The sequence below is a fragment of the Vulpes lagopus genome, chromosome 3 (genome assembly GCF_018345385.1).
Source record: "Vulpes lagopus strain Blue_001 chromosome 3, ASM1834538v1, whole genome shotgun sequence".
NCBI lineage: Eukaryota > Metazoa > Chordata > Mammalia > Carnivora > Canidae > Vulpes > Vulpes lagopus.
This window is the reverse complement of record NC_054826.1, coordinates 107391806-107408751: the sequence shown is the minus strand read 5'-3', so window position 1 is coordinate 107408751 and position 16946 is coordinate 107391806. Positions and strand designations below refer to the sequence as shown.

Genomic DNA, 16946 nt, shown 5'->3' with positions numbered 1-16946 from the left:
CTTGCTGGTCCAAAAAGCAAAAATGGGCAGCTTTTCATGTTTCAGGGAATGCCCCTACCCCCAATTCAACAAGACAAGGACCAGAGTCACCTTGGATTTCCCCATGCCTCACAACACAGGGCCATCCCCACATCCCTCGCTTCAGACTCCCAAACAGCTCATTCTACCTCTCTCCACTGCCTCTCCTTCTTTAGCTAGCCCACCACCACTTTTCACAAGGATACTCCCAACAGCTTCCTCTCTGCTCCCACTTCAGGGCCTTTGCACAAGCTGCTCCTGAGGCCTGGAACTCCCTGTGCAACTCACTCACTTGGCACAGACCCTTGACTCTTGGCCTATTTATTGTCTCTTAAAACTGCCCTATTCCCCCTTCCCCCACTCATTCCCTCCTTGGGCCTCGGCCTCTCTTATTATGAAATGGCTCAGATATGCAAACACTTAAGAGAATCACACATCAAACACTGGTATACCCAACCCTGCTTAAGAATAAGACATGACACTCACCACTGAGGCCCTCCTAAATGCATTCTCAACCATTCCCCACACTCTGCCACATGGTTGCCTCTCTCCTGAATTTGGTATTCCTCGTTGCTTTGCCTACCTTGCATACATGTGTATCCCTGAACTATAGGTATACCCATTTTCTTTTTTTTTAAGATTTCATTTGAGAGAACAAGCAAGAGAGCATAAGTGCGGGGAAGGGGCAAAAGGAGAAGCAGACTCCGCACCGAGCAGGGAGCCCAATGCGGGGCATGACCCCAGGACCCTGGACCTGAGCCGAAGGCAGACACTTAGAGCCACCCCAGCACCCCTATATACCACTTTTCGTGTTCTCAACTTTATATAAATAAAACAACTTGTTTTCCTTTTCTCGCTCCATACTCTCTTGGTGATGTTTGTCCATGCTGACAGGTGCCACCCCAGTGCACTCATTTTTACCTGCTGGGGAGCATTCACGGTGTGACAAGGCTACAAGTGCTCCATCCACTCTCCCCCAATCGCCTCTACTGTTGCCAGCTGTTGGCCATTGGCCATTGCGACGCTGCCCCAAGCCTCTGGCACCCGCCCCCTTAACCTGCAGGCTGTTTGCTCAGGATTTCTACCCAGGAATCTGCTGGGTAAGGAGACACACCATCTTCAGCCTTACTGATGTTGCTAGATTGCTCTCCAAGGTACTTGTACCAACATACTTGTTTGGTAAACTTTCTGTTCCTCAGCCCAGAACAGGTGCCTCTTCCCTGCTTCCTCCAAACAAACTCTACCTGTTGACATCCAGCCTGCCCAGCCCTCTCCCCAGGCCTTCCTCCCCCGCTTCAGCAATCGGGCCTCTTACAAGCCTCCCTGGTAGAGCAGCCGGCAATTTGCACAACAGCCGGAGCAAGGACGTTAGCAGCAGTGACTCCAGAGGCCAACAGCTATGGATGGAATCCCGGATTTGCCATCTGGGCTGTGTGCCTTTGGGCAAATGGCGTCTCCTCTCTGGGCCTGTTTCCTCACCTGTGAATGGGGGATACCCAGGGTAAACCGACCACAGGGGAATGGCAGTGATCAAACGAGATAAGCATGGAAACATGGTGGGTGCTTGAAGATAAGTTGTTACTATTGCCTTTGAAGCCCACAGGGGACGCCGACAACTCCACATCACTCAGGACTACTTTGGCTGTAGGCAACAGAAACCCCAAGTCAAGTCAGTGGAAGACAACTGGTAATTTATTGGCCCAGGTAACTGGGAAGTCAGAGGTGTCTCGCTTTGGGTGTGACCAGATCTGGGAATTCCGACGCCATTAGGAAGCTGGCCCTGTCCAGATTTGGGCCATTCTGTCCTCCACATCACCTTCATTCTCGGGCAGGCTCTCCAAGTAGGGGCTCTAGGAAGAGCCAAGTTTACCAAGCTGTGTGTAAGAAGAGCTTCGCCTTCCAGACACTTTCTGCCAAATCCCAGGGTTGGTCCTCAGGGGCCCAGGTTAGGTTTATGTGCCCAGACCAGAGCCAGTCACAGTGACCAAGGCATCCACCAGAAGCTGCTTGAAGTGTGCTTCTCAGAACAGAGCTGTTGGAACTCCCTGGTAGCTCCTTTGAAAATGCAGACTCTCAGGCCCCATTCCAGACCTACTCATTTGGAATCTGCATTTTGGCAAGACCTCCAGGTGAGCCATCTGCACACCAAGGTCTGAAGAGGCTACACTGCACATTACCTTTCAGTTGCCTGGGGTTAAGTCCATCCCCTTGCCTTAAAGATGGAGAACCTGAGGGCCAGTGGGAAGCAATCTTGTTCTATGCATCCACTCTGCACCCAGGGCTTCCTCATGCATTGCCCTCCCATCATCCCAGCCATCATCTGCCATGTCCGTGGACTACCTCATGGGCAAGGGATGCACTGAAGCCTGGACAAGCCAGCCTGGGTTGGACTTGCCTCGCACCAAGGTGCCGTGACCCGGCCACCATTCAGCTACTCCTAGTACCTGTCAGGCCCCTCAGGAGCACAGCAGCCCCACACACAGACACACACAGGCTCGTGCACACATACACTCCCACAGAGGTGCTCAGGCACAGCCCACCCTCATGTAGACTCCCACCCACCAGGCCCCCCAAAGGCAAGAGTGCTACAGACCACAGCAGCCTTTATTCTACTGCAGAACAGGGCTGAGGCCAGGGTAGTTCATTCTCAGGCTGCGTCAGAAGGTGCAGTGCTGGGGGCACACACACTGCACCCCAAAGTGACAATAAGTTAGGGGGGAGATTCTCAGACTGTTCTCTGGCTGGAGTCAGGGTGGGGTGCCAAGTGGGGGCCCCCCAGAGCCCTGCCAGTTGCCCAGCTGGGCGCTCCCAGGACAGGCTGGTTCCAGGACAGGCATGGCCTCATGCTGAAACAACAGGGCAGGGAGAGGAAAGGGATGTGACGTCAGGAGGTCAGTGGTCTCAGAGGGGTCCCCAAAGGAGTCGAGGATGGGCTGAGGGGCAGGGCGGGGCAGGCAGGACCTCTCACCGGACCCTCAGTTAAGCCCCTGCAGATTCTCATAATCTGGAGCTCCCTCTTCTTCTTCGTCGTCGTCATCGTCATCATCATCATCATTGTCCTCCACCTCCTGGGAGCTCAGGATGGCTGGGAGGGGAGGGAGGTCTTTGGCTCTCAAACCATCCCCCCTTCCCCAGATGGGCTCCCCAGGCTTGGAACCCAGGTTGGGGGTGGTTGCCCCAACCCCCACCCCCCACCCCACCCTACCCCTGGCCAGCACACACCAGGGTCGGTCCCAGCCAAGGACGGCAGCTCCTGAGACACATTCACATACTCCCGGCTCCCATCTGCAGGGGACGGATGAGAAAGGAGGCCAGCCACGTGGAGGGTGAGAGAGCAGGACACTCAGAGAGAGGGTCACAGCAGGGTGAGGGAGGGAAGGGGGATTCCAGGGAGCCCCCCCGCCCCCCCACCCCGGCCACTCACCCAGAGATGCATTTGCACTTTCCTTGCTCTCAGGGACGTTCACATAATCCTCCCCCGACTCCACTGTAGGAGAAGCAGGGCCCCCGGCACTGTCACCCAGAGGCCCAAGCACAGGCACCCACGGCATCCCCACTGGACTCCTGACATGACCAGCCCCAAACTCCCACCCACAGACCTCAGAGGTCACCCCATAGCCAGCCCTGGGGGGTCCCACAGAGGCCTAGGTGATGGAGAGAAGTAGGGTAACTTGGCCAGAACCGATGAGAAGGGGAGGAATTGTGGGAGAGAATGGACGGCAGACCCTGCCAGCATGTGCCCCAGGCTGGGGGCGAGGATGGAGAACGGCTCAGAGCTGAGGCACTGGTGCCGCCGGCCAGGCCAGCCTTGTACCCCCAATCTCGTCCTAGTACCCTCCAGGCCCTGTCGCGCTGGGCGCCATCTTGCCCTTTCCTGCTGACTTATTCCTCCATGAGGCCGTGGACAAGGCGGGCTCTGGAGCCAGAGCGCCCAGGTTCACGCCCGGCGCCAGCACTCACAGTCGTGCAACCTCACAAGAGGTCCCTAACCTCTCTGGGCCTCGCTGTTCTCCCCAGTGTAAGAGGGTGAGCAGCAGCACCCCCTCCCAGGGGTGTCGTGAGAACTAACGCAGAGAATATGGAAACAGGGCCTGTCCTACGGCAAGTGCCGCTGAGGGCCCGTTACATAAATAACCCCTCGTGTCGTACAGTCGGGACAACCGAGGCGCAGGATGGAGAGATGTGGGCTCAACAGCACCTGGGAACCATGAGGTTTAATAAGTTAGTGCACCAGACACTCTCAGGAGGCAGGGAGTAGGCCCCCAACAACACTAGGCCTCATCTTGACGCTGCCTCTTGAGCTGTTTGATCAGAGGCGCCCAGTAAATATGGTGAAGGAGGGAAGGACAGGTGATGAACAAACGAAGGAAAAGAAGCCCTAGCACAGATGGCGAGTTGGTGATTGAGTTGGCAAATGGTGCCGGATGGGCCAAACAGGTACGGAGAAGGAAGACAGGGCTGGAAAGCTGAAGCTCGCCAGACGCGGGAGGAAGCCTCCAACAGGCAGCGTGAGACCCACACGAAGGGAGAAAAGCAGCTCAAAGGACACCGAAACGATGCCGGAAGCAGAAGAAAACTTCCCAAAACCCCTGCCGAAGAAGACAACCTTTAAGATTTACAAGGTGATGTGGCCTCCATGAGAAAGGAACGGAGGCCAAGAGAGCCTCTGGGTGGGAGAGAGACCAAAGAACAGAGGTCAGAAGAAGAGTGAATAGAGAAAGGTAACAAACAATAAAAGAGAAAGACAATGAAGAAGGAAAGAGGATGGGAAGGTAAGGAAATCAGAGGGTCGGAGTGGAAGTGCACCGAGGGACAGGCGTCCTAGAGAGAGGAGAGACTGCGGAGGGGCGGCCACACGGACAGTCGCCCGGGAACTCACTGGAGAAGGCGCTGTCTCGGAGGCTGGGGTTGCTGGGCACCGGAGCCGGTGGGACCGCAGTGCCGGTGGCTGGCGTGCTGTCAGGAAGCACCTCCCTGAGGGGGAGTCGAGGGGCGGTGAGCGAGGACCCCCCTCCGGCCAGGGTCCCCACCAGCCCGCCCACCAGGCCACTCACAAGTAGCCCTCGTTGTGATACTCCTCCTCCTCGTCCTCATCATTGTCCTCGCAGGAGAGGTGCTCTGGGGTAACGACACAGCGATCAGGGCGCAGGCCAGGCCCCAGCCTCCCTGCAACCAGGGCCCCCGGGGCCCCAGACGCACCCTCGTTCTCGTAGCTCGCCACACTGTTGGCTTCGGAGAGAGAGCAAGAGGGAGACTGAGTCAGCTCAGAGGGGGTCTCGCTTCTGCCTAGCCCCAGCCCTCTGAGCCCCACTCCACACTTACCACCATCTGAGTCCTGCCGGGAAGACGGCATACGGTGGGAGCCCCCGGGGGGCTGTGGGGACCTCCTGGGAGTCAAAGGTCACAGGTTATACTGCGGTGGGGCTCTGGGACAAGCGGGATTGTCACAGGGAAGGGGACCCCCAATCTACAGAGGTGAGGCGGGTAAAGAGGGCGTTGTGAAGGGGGAGGATGCTACTTACGGGATGGGAAGCAGGTCCGGCTGGCTCAAGGGTAGGTAGGAGGTAACAGGCCCATAGGACGGGGCCGATGGCCAGGGCACAACTGTAGCTGAGGACACAGGACCAAGGACAAGGAGTGACTCCAGACATCTTGCCCCTACTCTCATTGAGGCCTCAAAGGATAGACTAGCCCCATGAAACCTCCTGTGCCCTGGACAGGCCGGAGGACACCCATCTCCCTCCCTAGTCCCACATCAGGTCAAAGCCATGTGGGCAGCCACGGCGGAGGGAAGGCAGGAGGGGGGACCTGAACAAAGGCACTCAGTCTCTCATGCGCCAGGGACCCTCTCTCCTACACCCAAGGGAGGGGACCCTCCAGGTACTCACGAGGCCTTTTGAGCACAATGCTACTTGGGGTCAAGCTGGCAAGAGAGACAGAGCTTGGTCAGGGGCAGGAGAGGCCCCAGCTCCCATCCCAGCCCCCAGGGTCACACAGGGTAGTGAGGGAGCCACACAGGGCCCATGGGCAACTCACCTATCAGAGGCGGTGCTGTCGTAAGAGCCTGGGGAAGAGAAGTCAGTGAGGCAGGAAGAGGGGTGGCGAGGGGAGAGGGTGGGAGCACAGGACTCTCAGGTCTCACACACGCAGGACAGAGGTAGGATAGAGCAAGGGGGTCAAGGAGGGCCGAAGATCCCCGAAGGTATGTCCTGAGCGGTGTTACCCGGCGGCCCGCACTCACCTGGCAGCTCTCGGCAGCGCACGCACAGCACTACGGCCAAGAGGGGCAGCAACAGGAGACCCAGCATATAGGGGATCAGGACGACGGCCTCCATCTGCAGGAGAGCTTGGACCAGGCCTGGCTGCCTGCCGCCCAGCACACTGAGCTGCGGCAGGGTGAGAGCTGGGCCAGCACGGGTGCGGGAACCCAGTGGGCACCAGCCTGGAAGCCTGACTGCGGGCCGGCTGTGCCCTCCTTGGGCACTCCTTGGACCCCCTGCCCCTTGCCGGGCCTCGCAGGGGTCGGCACTGCCTGGGGAAGACCCGTGATCCCAGGGCAGACCAGCCAGGGTCTGGGCCGGAGTCTGGGGCGCCAGTCACCCCTGCTCGGCCCCCGCGCCCCAGCCCTACCTGCCCCTCGGCTAGGCGCCTGCCTCTCAGAGCCTGCCCGCCTGTGGCAGGAAGCTGTGGTGAGCCCCGGGTGAGGGCAGGAAATCATCGGGCTCAGCCGGCTGCCCCCGCCCCCTTCCCACCCCCACCTAGCCAGCGGGGACGGGGAGGAAGAGGCCTTTGGAGCCACCCCTGAGTCCTCAGGAGGGGTCTGCTGGCCTCCGGGACAAAGAGCTATTCCTACCAGGGAAGGAGAGCAAGATAGTTACAGGCCACCTGACAGCCATGGCGTCCACAGCCAGGACTCAAGGGGGCGGCCAGGAGGGAGGCCCTGACGCTGGGAATCAAGGGGCACGGGGCAATGCCCACCCTACCTTACCCTGGCTGGCCTACCAAGAGGGGCGGGCTCGAGGGGAACCATAGGCGTGACTCACAGTCACACTGAGCTACTTCACTCCGCACTCTTTTTCACCCGGCCCAGGAGGGCAGGGATTTGCCCAAGGTCCCACACAAGTGACCCCATAGCCCCAGGAGTCCTGGGGCCAGAGTAGGGGCATCCCCTGCAGACAACCAGAGGTCAGTAACACCCACAGAGACTCAGGCAGGCACTCAGGGTCTGGCTACAAATTTTATTCAGTTACAAATAGCACCGAGCCCCTGGGACTGCTCCAGGGGAGGGGAGTCCCCCTCCCAGACCCCCCAGAACCTCCCCACCCTGCCCTTGGCTGCTGCCTATGTAGTGTGGGGGAGCTGGAACATGGCCCACAGCCGCTCCTAGAAGCCAGGCCAGGCCGAGGGTTTGCGCCTAGGCACCCTCTGGGGTGGGCCTGGGGCCAGCTGTGGTATGTATGCAGGTTGGTGTGCGATGGTCCCTCAGATAAGCACACTGGACACAGGGACCCGGGTGGAGCGGCCTCGCTGGGGTACCACAATTCGGTCATCTGCAGGTCCAGCCTCACGCAGCAGACCTGCCGAGGGAGGGGTCAGAGCCAGGGCTGGATAGACAAAAAGACACAAAAGCAGGGAGGGGACAGAAAGGCAGTGGAAAGTGGACGGGGCCAGCAGACCCACCAGAGCCATGAGCACAGTGGGATATCAGTTCGTTGGCCAGGCAGACCCAAAGCTGAATGAGGGAAGGGCTATGGGCTCAGGGAAGCCAGGGACACGGGCTGGGACAGATGGACAGGCAGTATCCTGAAGTCGGGCAAGGAGCCATGGCCGGACAAAGGGAAGGCCCCACTGACCCTGCACGTGCAGCTGGGCCCGCCGGCGGTCGCCCTCGATGAAGATGGCAGTGCCCAAGAAGGCCGCCCCACCCAGGGCCCCCACGAAGGCGCAGAGCATCAGCGAGAACTGCAGGGCCCGGAACTCGGACAAGAAGGAGGGGGGCCAGCTCCGGCGGAGGCGGTCGGAGATCTGCAGAGGGACGAGAAAAGGAGTGCCAGGAGAATGAGCCACAGAGAGGGAGCCCCTGGACTCTAGAAGGACAGAGGTGTCAGGAGCTGGCAATGAGGGGCAGTCTGGAGGACCAGGGAAGGTCTTGTGGCCCCACTATTCAAGGTGCAAACAAAACCCTGGATGCCCGGCTGAAGGTCCAAGGTGAGGGGTACCTAGCACACAACACAGAAACACCCAACTGGGGTCAGACCTTCTTTGTTGGCCCAAGCTCAGGCCGCTGCCTGCTGGCAGGTGCTAGGAATTCAGTGTCCCCGATCCCCACCCCAGGCCCAGCTGAGGGGCAGTGCTCACCAGGCCGATGAGGTAGGGGCTCCCAGCATCACCCAGCAGGTGGGACAGCACGATCTGGAAGGCCTCAGCAGTGGAACGTCGTGTGGGGATCACCACGTACTGGGGAGAGGAGGGGCAGGGGGCAGAGGGCAAAGACAGGGCCAAGGCTCAGCCCAGGCTGACACCAGAGGTGAACCCAGCTCAGAGGTATAAATGGGGCACACGCCCAAACTACAGGCCCATCTGGGGCTGACTGTGAAGTCAGTCTGGATTTGGGTTTTGGAAAAGGGGCACAGGCCACAGGGAAGGCAAGCGAGGCCTCCTGCCCCCACTCCTTACTTCCGTCAGCCTTTGGGCCAACCCCGCAGCGGCCCACCTACTCACCAGCAGAATGTCAGCCACAATGGCCCAGTTCATGGACAGCAGTGTCTCTCCAATAAAGATGAAAATCTGGGGGGTTGGAGATGGGGAGACCGAGGTGGTGAAGACGGTTGTCTCATCACAAGAAGAGCAAACACATGGAGGGTACACCGTGTACCAGGGCCATCTACTAACTCAATCAAATCCCCAGAATACCCCTGTGAGACAAAGCCATCATTCTTTTTTTTTTTTTTTTTAAAGCCATCATTCCTATTTTACAGATGACAAACTAAGCAGAGAGATTAACTCACTTGCCTAATGCAATGTCACACAGCTGGGAAGAGCCGTACCTGAGGTTGAAAACCAGGCATTCTGGTTCAAGTTGTCTCCAAACCACCACCTGGTTGACCCCAGGCCTGCCCCAGTATACCGTTCCTCCCCGCTAGACCCAGAACACCCCCTGTGACACCTGATGGCTACTCACATAGGTGGCCACGATGCTACCACGGGCACAGGCAAGGGACAGGAAGAGGAAGGGTGCAGAGCCCAAGAGGCCAGCAGCACAGACCAGAGGGTCAGCGCGGGGGTTGGATCGGCGGAGGCGGCGGCTGATCTCCACGCCCAGGCCCACACCCAGGACCCCGGTCAGGCAGGTGATGAGCCCAAAGATGAGGCTGGGAGCAGGGGGAGGGTCATGGAGGCCAGTCCATCTGCCTGCAAAGCCCCCTCACCTCACCCCCGTGGCCTGGAGAAGATGCTCTGTCCCAGCCACCCACACAACTCAGGTCTACCCGGGTCCCCCTGGGTCACACAGCTCCGAGAGGAAGGGATCAGCCCATCACCTATTTCCCACACCGGGAAACTGACACTGGGGGAGGAAGGAGCCTGAGTCTGAATCAAGACTCTCTCCACTCCATCCCCTGCCACCTGCAGGTCGCCTAGCCTAACCCCCATCTGGGTACCTGTCAGAGGATGAGCAGGAGTCTCCAGGAAGGCAGGGTGGGGTCTCCCCCAAGACCACACGAGAACGCAGCAAGAACGCCGGAGCCCAAAGAGCCAGGGAGCCCGTGACAAAGGCCACAGCAGTGAAGCCAAGCGAAGAGAGGATGAAACTAGGACTGTAGATAGTTGAGGGGGAGGAAGTCAGACTCCATGGAGGTGTCAGGGTAGGAGACCTCCTTTCCTGGCGTATTTTGGTAAGGCCGGGACACTGGGTGTGGAAGCAGTCTTGGATGGGCCTGGATCTAGGCCTATAATTCAAGCTGCTGCCACATGGGGGCAGTGATGACTGAACACCTGGCCTTGGGGGAGGGCCAGTGGGCAAAAAAGAGGACACTTGCGTAAATCTCAAACTAGACACCAAGGGCCTTGCCAGGAGGCCTCAAATGTTGGGTTAGAATGGAACTAAACTCACTTTCTTGCCAGAGCCCTCAGATCTGCCCACCACGAGGTGGGGTTGAGGGGCGGTGAGTCTGAGTGGCGCTCCACAGCTCCCCTTGGTGGCTCCCGCACTACCAGGAACAGCAGCAGAACAGCCACCACCCCTAGACCTGGTGTCACCTGGGGAAAGAGTGGGCTTCAGGACAGGCATGGACAGGGACACACCGTACCTCTGAGGCTGGAAAAAAGTGAGGGTATATAAAGATAACTCAGACTCCGAGGCCTGAAGCCCCAGGCAAGTGCCTGCCCATAGGCGCTGAGCCCACGTTCAGGAGTGGGGGGCAAGTGCCACTAGGAGCCCCTATTTCTGCAAGCCTAACTGCTTCCTCTTTGGTAACAGCACCCTAATTTCCTTCTAGGAAAGTACTCCCCCCACTTCTCTTAATCCATGTGGTTCAAACAGAGGGGGCTTGTAACCCAGACTTGGCTGACAAGAGTAGTGGTAACATCCCTGGCCTCTGTCATTGATTCAATAGCAGGTATGTGACACACGTTCATCTAATCAGACACCATCCAGGACTACTGCTCAAGGATCTGGGGTGCCAACGTCTCTAAACGGGAAGATAAACATGTGGAGCTTTCACTTGCTTGAGAATGAAATTAACATAGAGCAAAGTAGAGCTGAGAAAAAGAATGACTGAATTCTTGTGAGGAAGTGGGAGTCCTGGATCCAGCTCTACCTGAAGCTCACTCTGGGACTTTCCATTAGGAGAGCCACCAGAGTCCCATTTGGGGGCTTACAGTTTTACAGGGCACCTGTAACCCGCAACCAAGAGTTTTGCCTAGCACATGGCTTCGTGGTGAGGGCAGCCACACTTCCTACGGGCTTGGCGGCACAAGCACTGCCTTCAAAGGGGGTGTGTCTGGAGGCAGGAACGGGAAAATCCGTGAGAACGTTGCTGAGCCTCCCCCAGATAGTGTCCACACTCACCCGCAAAGCCCAGTGCCAGTCCCCAGCCACGTCCTTGACTTTGGAGCCTGCAATGTAACCCAGACCACTGGGGAAAGGGGATGGGAGAGGGGAGGGGCAGCCGGTCAGTCAGGCCCCACGCCAGGTCCTCTGCCACCCCCGCACGCCTCCCCAGGCCCACGGCCCCCTCAGGTACCTGCCCACAGGGATGGCAAAGTAGAACACACTGAGCATCCGACTCCGCTGGTCTGCCACGAAGAGGTCAGCGATGAGGGTGGGTGCGATGGTGGAGTAACTGGCCTCCCCGACCCCCACCAGGCCCCGGGTCAGAAGAAGCAGCCAGAATCGCTGGGAAACGAAACGTGGGGGAGGTGGCACCCCGCCCTGCAGCCAGCCTCCCGGCCTCCCTGACCAGCCAGCTCCGGTGGGCAGCAGGGATGGCAGGAGAGAGACCGGAGCCTAACAGACCAGAGCCTGAGTCCTGGCTCTACTACTTACTAGCTGTGACTTTGGGAAAGCAACTTAACCTCTCTGAGCCTCAGATTCCTCATCTGCAAAAGGGGGAGAATAATAACTTGCTCACATAACTATCGCCAGGATTGGATAACAGAAGTTCTACTCAATACTTTGCACCTAGCAGGTGCCAAATTAACCAATTTCTACCACCCAAGACACCCCAACAGTGAGTGGCGATCTTAGGTGGAGGTGTATTTGTCTACGGAAGACGTCTGAGGCTAAGGACAGGGCAGGCTCAGCCGAGGGGCGTATGTGGTGCCTGGGGCTGACGACAAGTTCCAGGGCAGAGAGTGCAAATGGACAGACAGAAGAGATTTCAAAGGAGCAGAGAAGCAACAGCCAGGGAGGCAGGAGGAAAACCAGAAGAATGGCATCACAGAAGTCAGAAGAGAGTTTCCGGAAGGAAGAAGTAGGTCAATAGAGCCGGAGGCTCCCAGGAGATCTAGCAAGAGCAGGATTAGGAAGTAAGAGCTACATTTAGCAACCAAAAAGTGGCTGTTGACTTTGGCAATGGAGTGGTGGGGGCAGGTTGGCCAGCAGTGTTCCAGGGGTGAGTGGGAGGAGAGAAGTGCAAGCAAAGTGAGAGCCTCTCTCCCTGGCTGCTCTTTCACCCAGACTGGCACCGGGTCAAGGGGGCCTCGTGGGAAGTCTGACGAGAAAGGAGAAGAGGGAGAATGAACAGTCCAGGTGAGGTCTTTTCTGTGGTATGGAAATGTGAGTGCTGAGGTGTGGAGTGGGAGGAGTCAACGGTTCGGGGGAAGTGGGCAATGGACAGAAGAATGTTCTAGAACAACAGGGGAAGCGGAGGGGTGGGCAGATTAACTCAGGCAAGCAGGGGATATAGGATGGCATGGACCAAGGGAAGTGCAGAAGTTCCCCAGGTCCAATCTGCAATGACTCCAAAGAGCAGCAACAAAGACTGATGGGTAGTAGGGGGACCAGAAGCAGGAACTAGCATGGGGCCTCACCTCTCTGGGGATGAAGGACGACCCCAGTGTCACCAGAGACCAGAAGGCAATGCCCCCGCACATGAGATACTTCCGATTGTACCTGTCACCCAGGTAGCCAAACACAGGTGCCAACACCATGTAACTGGAGATGAACACTGAGAGGAAGCAGAAAGTCACAGCCCAGCCCCAGTACCCCTCGCCCACCCTGAACCCAGCTCAGGAAGGGCAAGGGGGAGCGGTATTACCTCCTAATCCTGAAACTACCAGAGTTTCCTGCCAGAGAAGTCCAGCCCCATTTTCAGCATCCTCCAAACCTTCCTTCAGCCGGGCTGACCCATCACTTCCTCCCATCCAGCCAAGAGCAAAATCCAAACTCCACACCATGGCCCATGACGTACTATCTGATCTAGCGCCCCCCCCACACACACACACACCTCTTCAACCTTGCGCTCATCCTCTCTTCTTTGCATCCCAGTGGCCCAACTCCCAACCTCAGTATCATTAGGATTTCTGGCACCTACTGTCCTCTCCATTGGGAACATATGTCCTCTCACCTGAGCTTCACAGAACCTTCAGGTTCCAGCTTAGATACCTTCCCAGCCCCCACATACTCAATCTCTATCACAATTACTCTGTTTTCTTTCACCAAAATACTCCTACCAAAAATCATCTCATTTTCAGTTTTGGTTTTTAAGGACTGGTGCTCATTCCCAGTAGAATGGCAGTTCCGTGAAGACAGAGACCTTGCCTGTAGTGGCCACAGCTGTATGTCCACCACTGAACACATGGCATCACACAAAACATAAGCTCAGTAAACACGTGTTGAATGAAAAAATGAATGTGGTTGACAAAGTCCTGCTTCTTTTCTACCTCAACAACTTTTTTTTTTTAATTTACTTATTCATGAGACATCGGGGGAGGAGGGGTGCAGAGACACAGGCAGAGGGAGAAGCAGGCTCCCTCTAGGGAGCCTGACGTGGGACTCGATCCCGGGTCTCCAGGATCATGCCCCGGCCTGAAGGCAGCGCTAAACCGCTGCGCCACCCGGGCCGCCCTAATGCAACAACTTTTTAAAGCTTTGCAACTTTGACCTATGATCTCATTCTCCTTCCTCTAGTCTTTACCTTAATCACTCTAGGTCCTTACTGGTCTTGGGTGGAACAAAAAACTCTTCATTATCTTGTTTCAAACTCCTCCCCTCTCACTTGTGTGACTCTGGGCAAGCCTGAGCTCATCTCTAAGCCTCAGTTTCTCTATAAAAATGTAGACAAAAGGGGCAGCCCTGGTGGCTCAGCAGTTTAGCGCCACCTTCAGTCCAGGGCCTGATCCTGGAGACCCGGGATCGAGTCCCATGTCAGGCTCCCTGCGTGGAGCCCGCTTCTCCCTCTGCCTGTATCTCTGCCTCTCTCTCTCTGTGTGTCTCTCATGGATAGATAAATAAAATCTTTTTTAAAAAAATGTAGACAAGACTACCTGATTTCTCTATAAATTAAAAACACCACCAACTCTTTGGCTGGTGAAAAGATTAGAAGACAATGGGCGTAAAAGGTCTTGGCCAAGTTCCATGTATGTTATCACCTCTTCCTCCAGGGCCCGGCACAGAGTAAGTGCTCAGAAATGTTCAATAAAGGAGCGAAGGAAAAGAGGATTTGGCCTTGGCTTTGCCTCTCCCACAAATCCCAAAATTCTGAACAAGTAAAACTCAACTCTCCCCATTCCAGACACCCACTTCTGCCATTATTTATTGGGTGCTGATCATGCTCCTGACACCATACCATGCACTTCACAGGCTTTGGTTTGCACATAATCCTCACATCAGCCCCAGGAGGTGCTCTGGGTTACTACTAGGTCCATCTCACCGACCAGGAAAGTGAAGCTTACAGAGACTGAGGACCTTGCCTACCATTACAGTAAGTGGAAAGCTGAGATTTAAACCCAGGTCTGTCTTAACCATTACACTAAACTGCCTTTTAAATTGCGGTGTCCTAACTGAACAGGTCAGCCCAGAGCAGAATGAGGGCCATCTTCCCACCACCACCACTACTAAGTCTGGCCTCTCTCTCTCTCTCTCTTAAGATTTTATTTACTCATGAGAGACACAGAGAGAGGCAGAAACATAGGCAGAGGGAGAAGCAGGCTCCCCATGGGGAACCCTATGTGAGACTCAATCCCAGTACTCCAGGATCATGACCTGAGCTGAACACAGACACTCAACTGCTGAGCCACCCAGGCGTCTCATGGCCACTCTATCTTACTGAGGTCCCAGGCATGCCAGCATGTAATCCCATTTGGGGCAGAAATGAAAGAAAAAGCTGCTGTGCTGCGGAGGGGCCTCCACTCACCGGTCTGGATAAGGCCAGAGCTGCTGTCACCGATGTCAAAGAACTGCTCAATGTCTGGAAGGACGCCTGGGAAGAAAACTCGGGATGGGCTCGGCGAGGCAGCCCCACCTCCGGGACCCCCTCCCTTCCCCTAGTCTGACTCCCCACCCCCACCCCAAGTCAGTACCAGCCACGGTGAAGCGGTCCATGTAGTTGAGGAGGTTGATGTAGCACAGCACCGCCACTATGAGTGCCGAATGGCCCGGAGACAAGCCGGTGATGCGCTGCAGCCCCTCCCGGTCCGGGACCTCGGGATCCTCGGACTTCGAGTTCCCCAGGGCCCCGGGTAACCCCGGGGTGCCGGGCACCGGCCCGTCGTCCGTGTCATCCGCCTGGCTGAGGAAGGGTGCGGTGTCGGACCCGGACATGGTCCCCGGGGGCCTCGCCCGCCCGCGCTCCGGTCCTACCGACGATCCCACCTGCGAGGGGAGGTTGCTGGAGAAAGGAGGATGGGGGGAACCCAGGCGAGGGAGGGGAGTCCAGGCACCCGCAGGCGCTTGCCCGGAAGCACGGAGCACGGCTGGGATGGAACGCGGGCCCGGCCTGTCATGCCTCCCCGTCCCGGCAGACACAGCAACGCGGCGAGCGACGCCGGGGACAGGAGCGGGGTGGAGAGGGCCTGACCCCCTCGCCCAAGCCGAGGCCTCCCCTCACCCCCGACGGGAGCCCACTGCAATCACTGTCGCTCAGCCCCGGCGCTGCACCACGGCCGCCGCCATGTTGGCCTGGAGCCGGTCATGTGACGCTGGAGCCCAGGAGGCCGACGCCACCTCGCGCGTGCCCTCGACACGTGACTGCCGCGGCTCCCCCGTCACGTGACCGCCGGCCGGTCGCCAGGGTAACCAGAGGCCGTCGTAGACCCGCGCCTGCACCGCCGCTGGGAGTCGGGGGGAAGCGGTGCAGTCGCCCAGCGCTCCGAATCTCGGCTTCCCCGTCTGCACCTCCCACTGGGCACACTTCTGATCCAACGAGATCAAACGAGACAATGGAGTCGTGAAAGGTTCTGGAAGTACTTTACTTCCAGAAATGCCAGCGATCCGTTCTCGCTCTTGGCAATTACCCTTCCTCGATGTCCGGTGTGGGCTTCAGACACGCTCAGGAAGCGTTGAAGGAGTGAATGGTGAACAGCAGCCCCTAGCCCTGCCGCTCCAACGGGCCGGGTCCCTAGCATTCGGATGCCCTAAGCAGCTGCCCGTCAATTCCTGAGCTTCTCCCCCGGTTGACCCCCACACGCCACCCAGGATCTGATTTCCCTCACCTCCAACCGAGACTGAAGCCCTCGCGCCCCCTGGTGGTCTCATCTGGGATGCTCCTTTTTAAAAAAAAATTTTTTTTTTAATTTTTTATTTATTTATGATAGTCACAGAGAGAGAGAGAGAGGCAGAAACACAGGCGGAGGGAGAAGCAGGCTCCATGCACTGGGAGCCCGATGTGGGATTCGATCCCGGGTCTCCAGGATCGCGCCCCGGGCCAAAGGCAGGCGCCAAACCGCTGCGCCACCCAGGGATCCCTCATCTGGGATGCTCCTAGCTGCAGGACTGAGCTCCCACACCACAGTTCCCTGCAAATAAATGTACATTCAAGACCCCTCTTCCAAACTGACTTCTAAGCCCTTCTACTGAAATTCTGGAGTCTCATGGGGAGAGCATGGGGTCCCCAAGGTCTTACCAGAAACCATTTGAGTCATGAATATCGCTTGTTGGCGCCCCCCCCCCCTTCCAAAATATTTCATGTTTCATAGCCTTAAGCCTAGTCTCCCCTGAGGTCTAAGGGGAAGAGACAGAGAGGAACTTCAGATTGTAGTTCCTGAATTTCCTCAACAAAATATTACTGAGCATTACACATTACTATGTGTCTGGCATCATTCCAGGTGTCAAGCAAAGCCGATTTAGTCCCTACCCTCAGGAGGTCTATCTGGAGGAGACAGATAGCCATACCTATCCATACGTAAAATTGCACCTGCGAAAAAGCAAGCTACAGTTTGAAAGAAAATATTTGCAAAGCACGTGTCTGACAAAGGACTTACATCCAGAT

General features: G+C 57.2%; 2 protein-coding genes across 8 annotated transcripts; both read right to left on the bottom strand.

The window, feature by feature from the left end:
• Positions 1–1692: 1692 nt before the first annotated feature.
• LAT (linker for activation of T cells) lies at positions 1693–6746 on the bottom strand. Of its 7 annotated transcripts, XM_041747211.1 has the most exons (12): positions 6260–6746; positions 6055–6082; positions 5907–5941; positions 5541–5628; positions 5341–5405; positions 5218–5247; positions 5073–5136; positions 4898–4992; positions 3443–3505; positions 3241–3303; positions 2987–3103; positions 1693–2864 (listed from the first exon to the last, which is right to left on the bottom strand). In XM_041747211.1, exons 1-11 carry the CDS (start codon positions 6351–6353, stop codon positions 2994–2996), a joined length of 735 nt encoding a protein of 244 aa, XP_041603145.1. In that variant the 5' UTR covers positions 6354–6746; the 3' UTR covers positions 1693–2864; positions 2987–2993. The 7 variants fall into 7 exon arrangements, 3 of the variants coding, with proteins under 3 accessions (XP_041603145.1, XP_041603143.1, XP_041603144.1); XR_005986611.1 differs by having other exon boundaries at positions 3241–3505; XM_041747209.1 differs by having other exon boundaries at positions 5073–5247.
• A 496-nt stretch (positions 6747–7242) lies between these two features.
• On the bottom strand, positions 7243–15634 carry SPNS1 (sphingolipid transporter 1 (putative)). The gene is made up of 13 exons (XM_041750529.1): positions 15332–15634; positions 15040–15248; positions 14874–14939; positions 12550–12686; positions 11262–11413; positions 11087–11153; positions 10130–10275; positions 9678–9833; positions 9200–9389; positions 8740–8805; positions 8377–8475; positions 7872–8043; positions 7243–7595 (listed from the first exon to the last, which is right to left on the bottom strand). The coding sequence occupies exons 1-13, from the start codon at positions 15460–15462 to the stop codon at positions 7501–7503; spliced, it is 1686 nt and encodes a 561-aa protein (XP_041606463.1). The 5' UTR covers positions 15463–15634; the 3' UTR covers positions 7243–7500.
• Positions 15635–16946: the final 1312 nt, after the last annotated feature.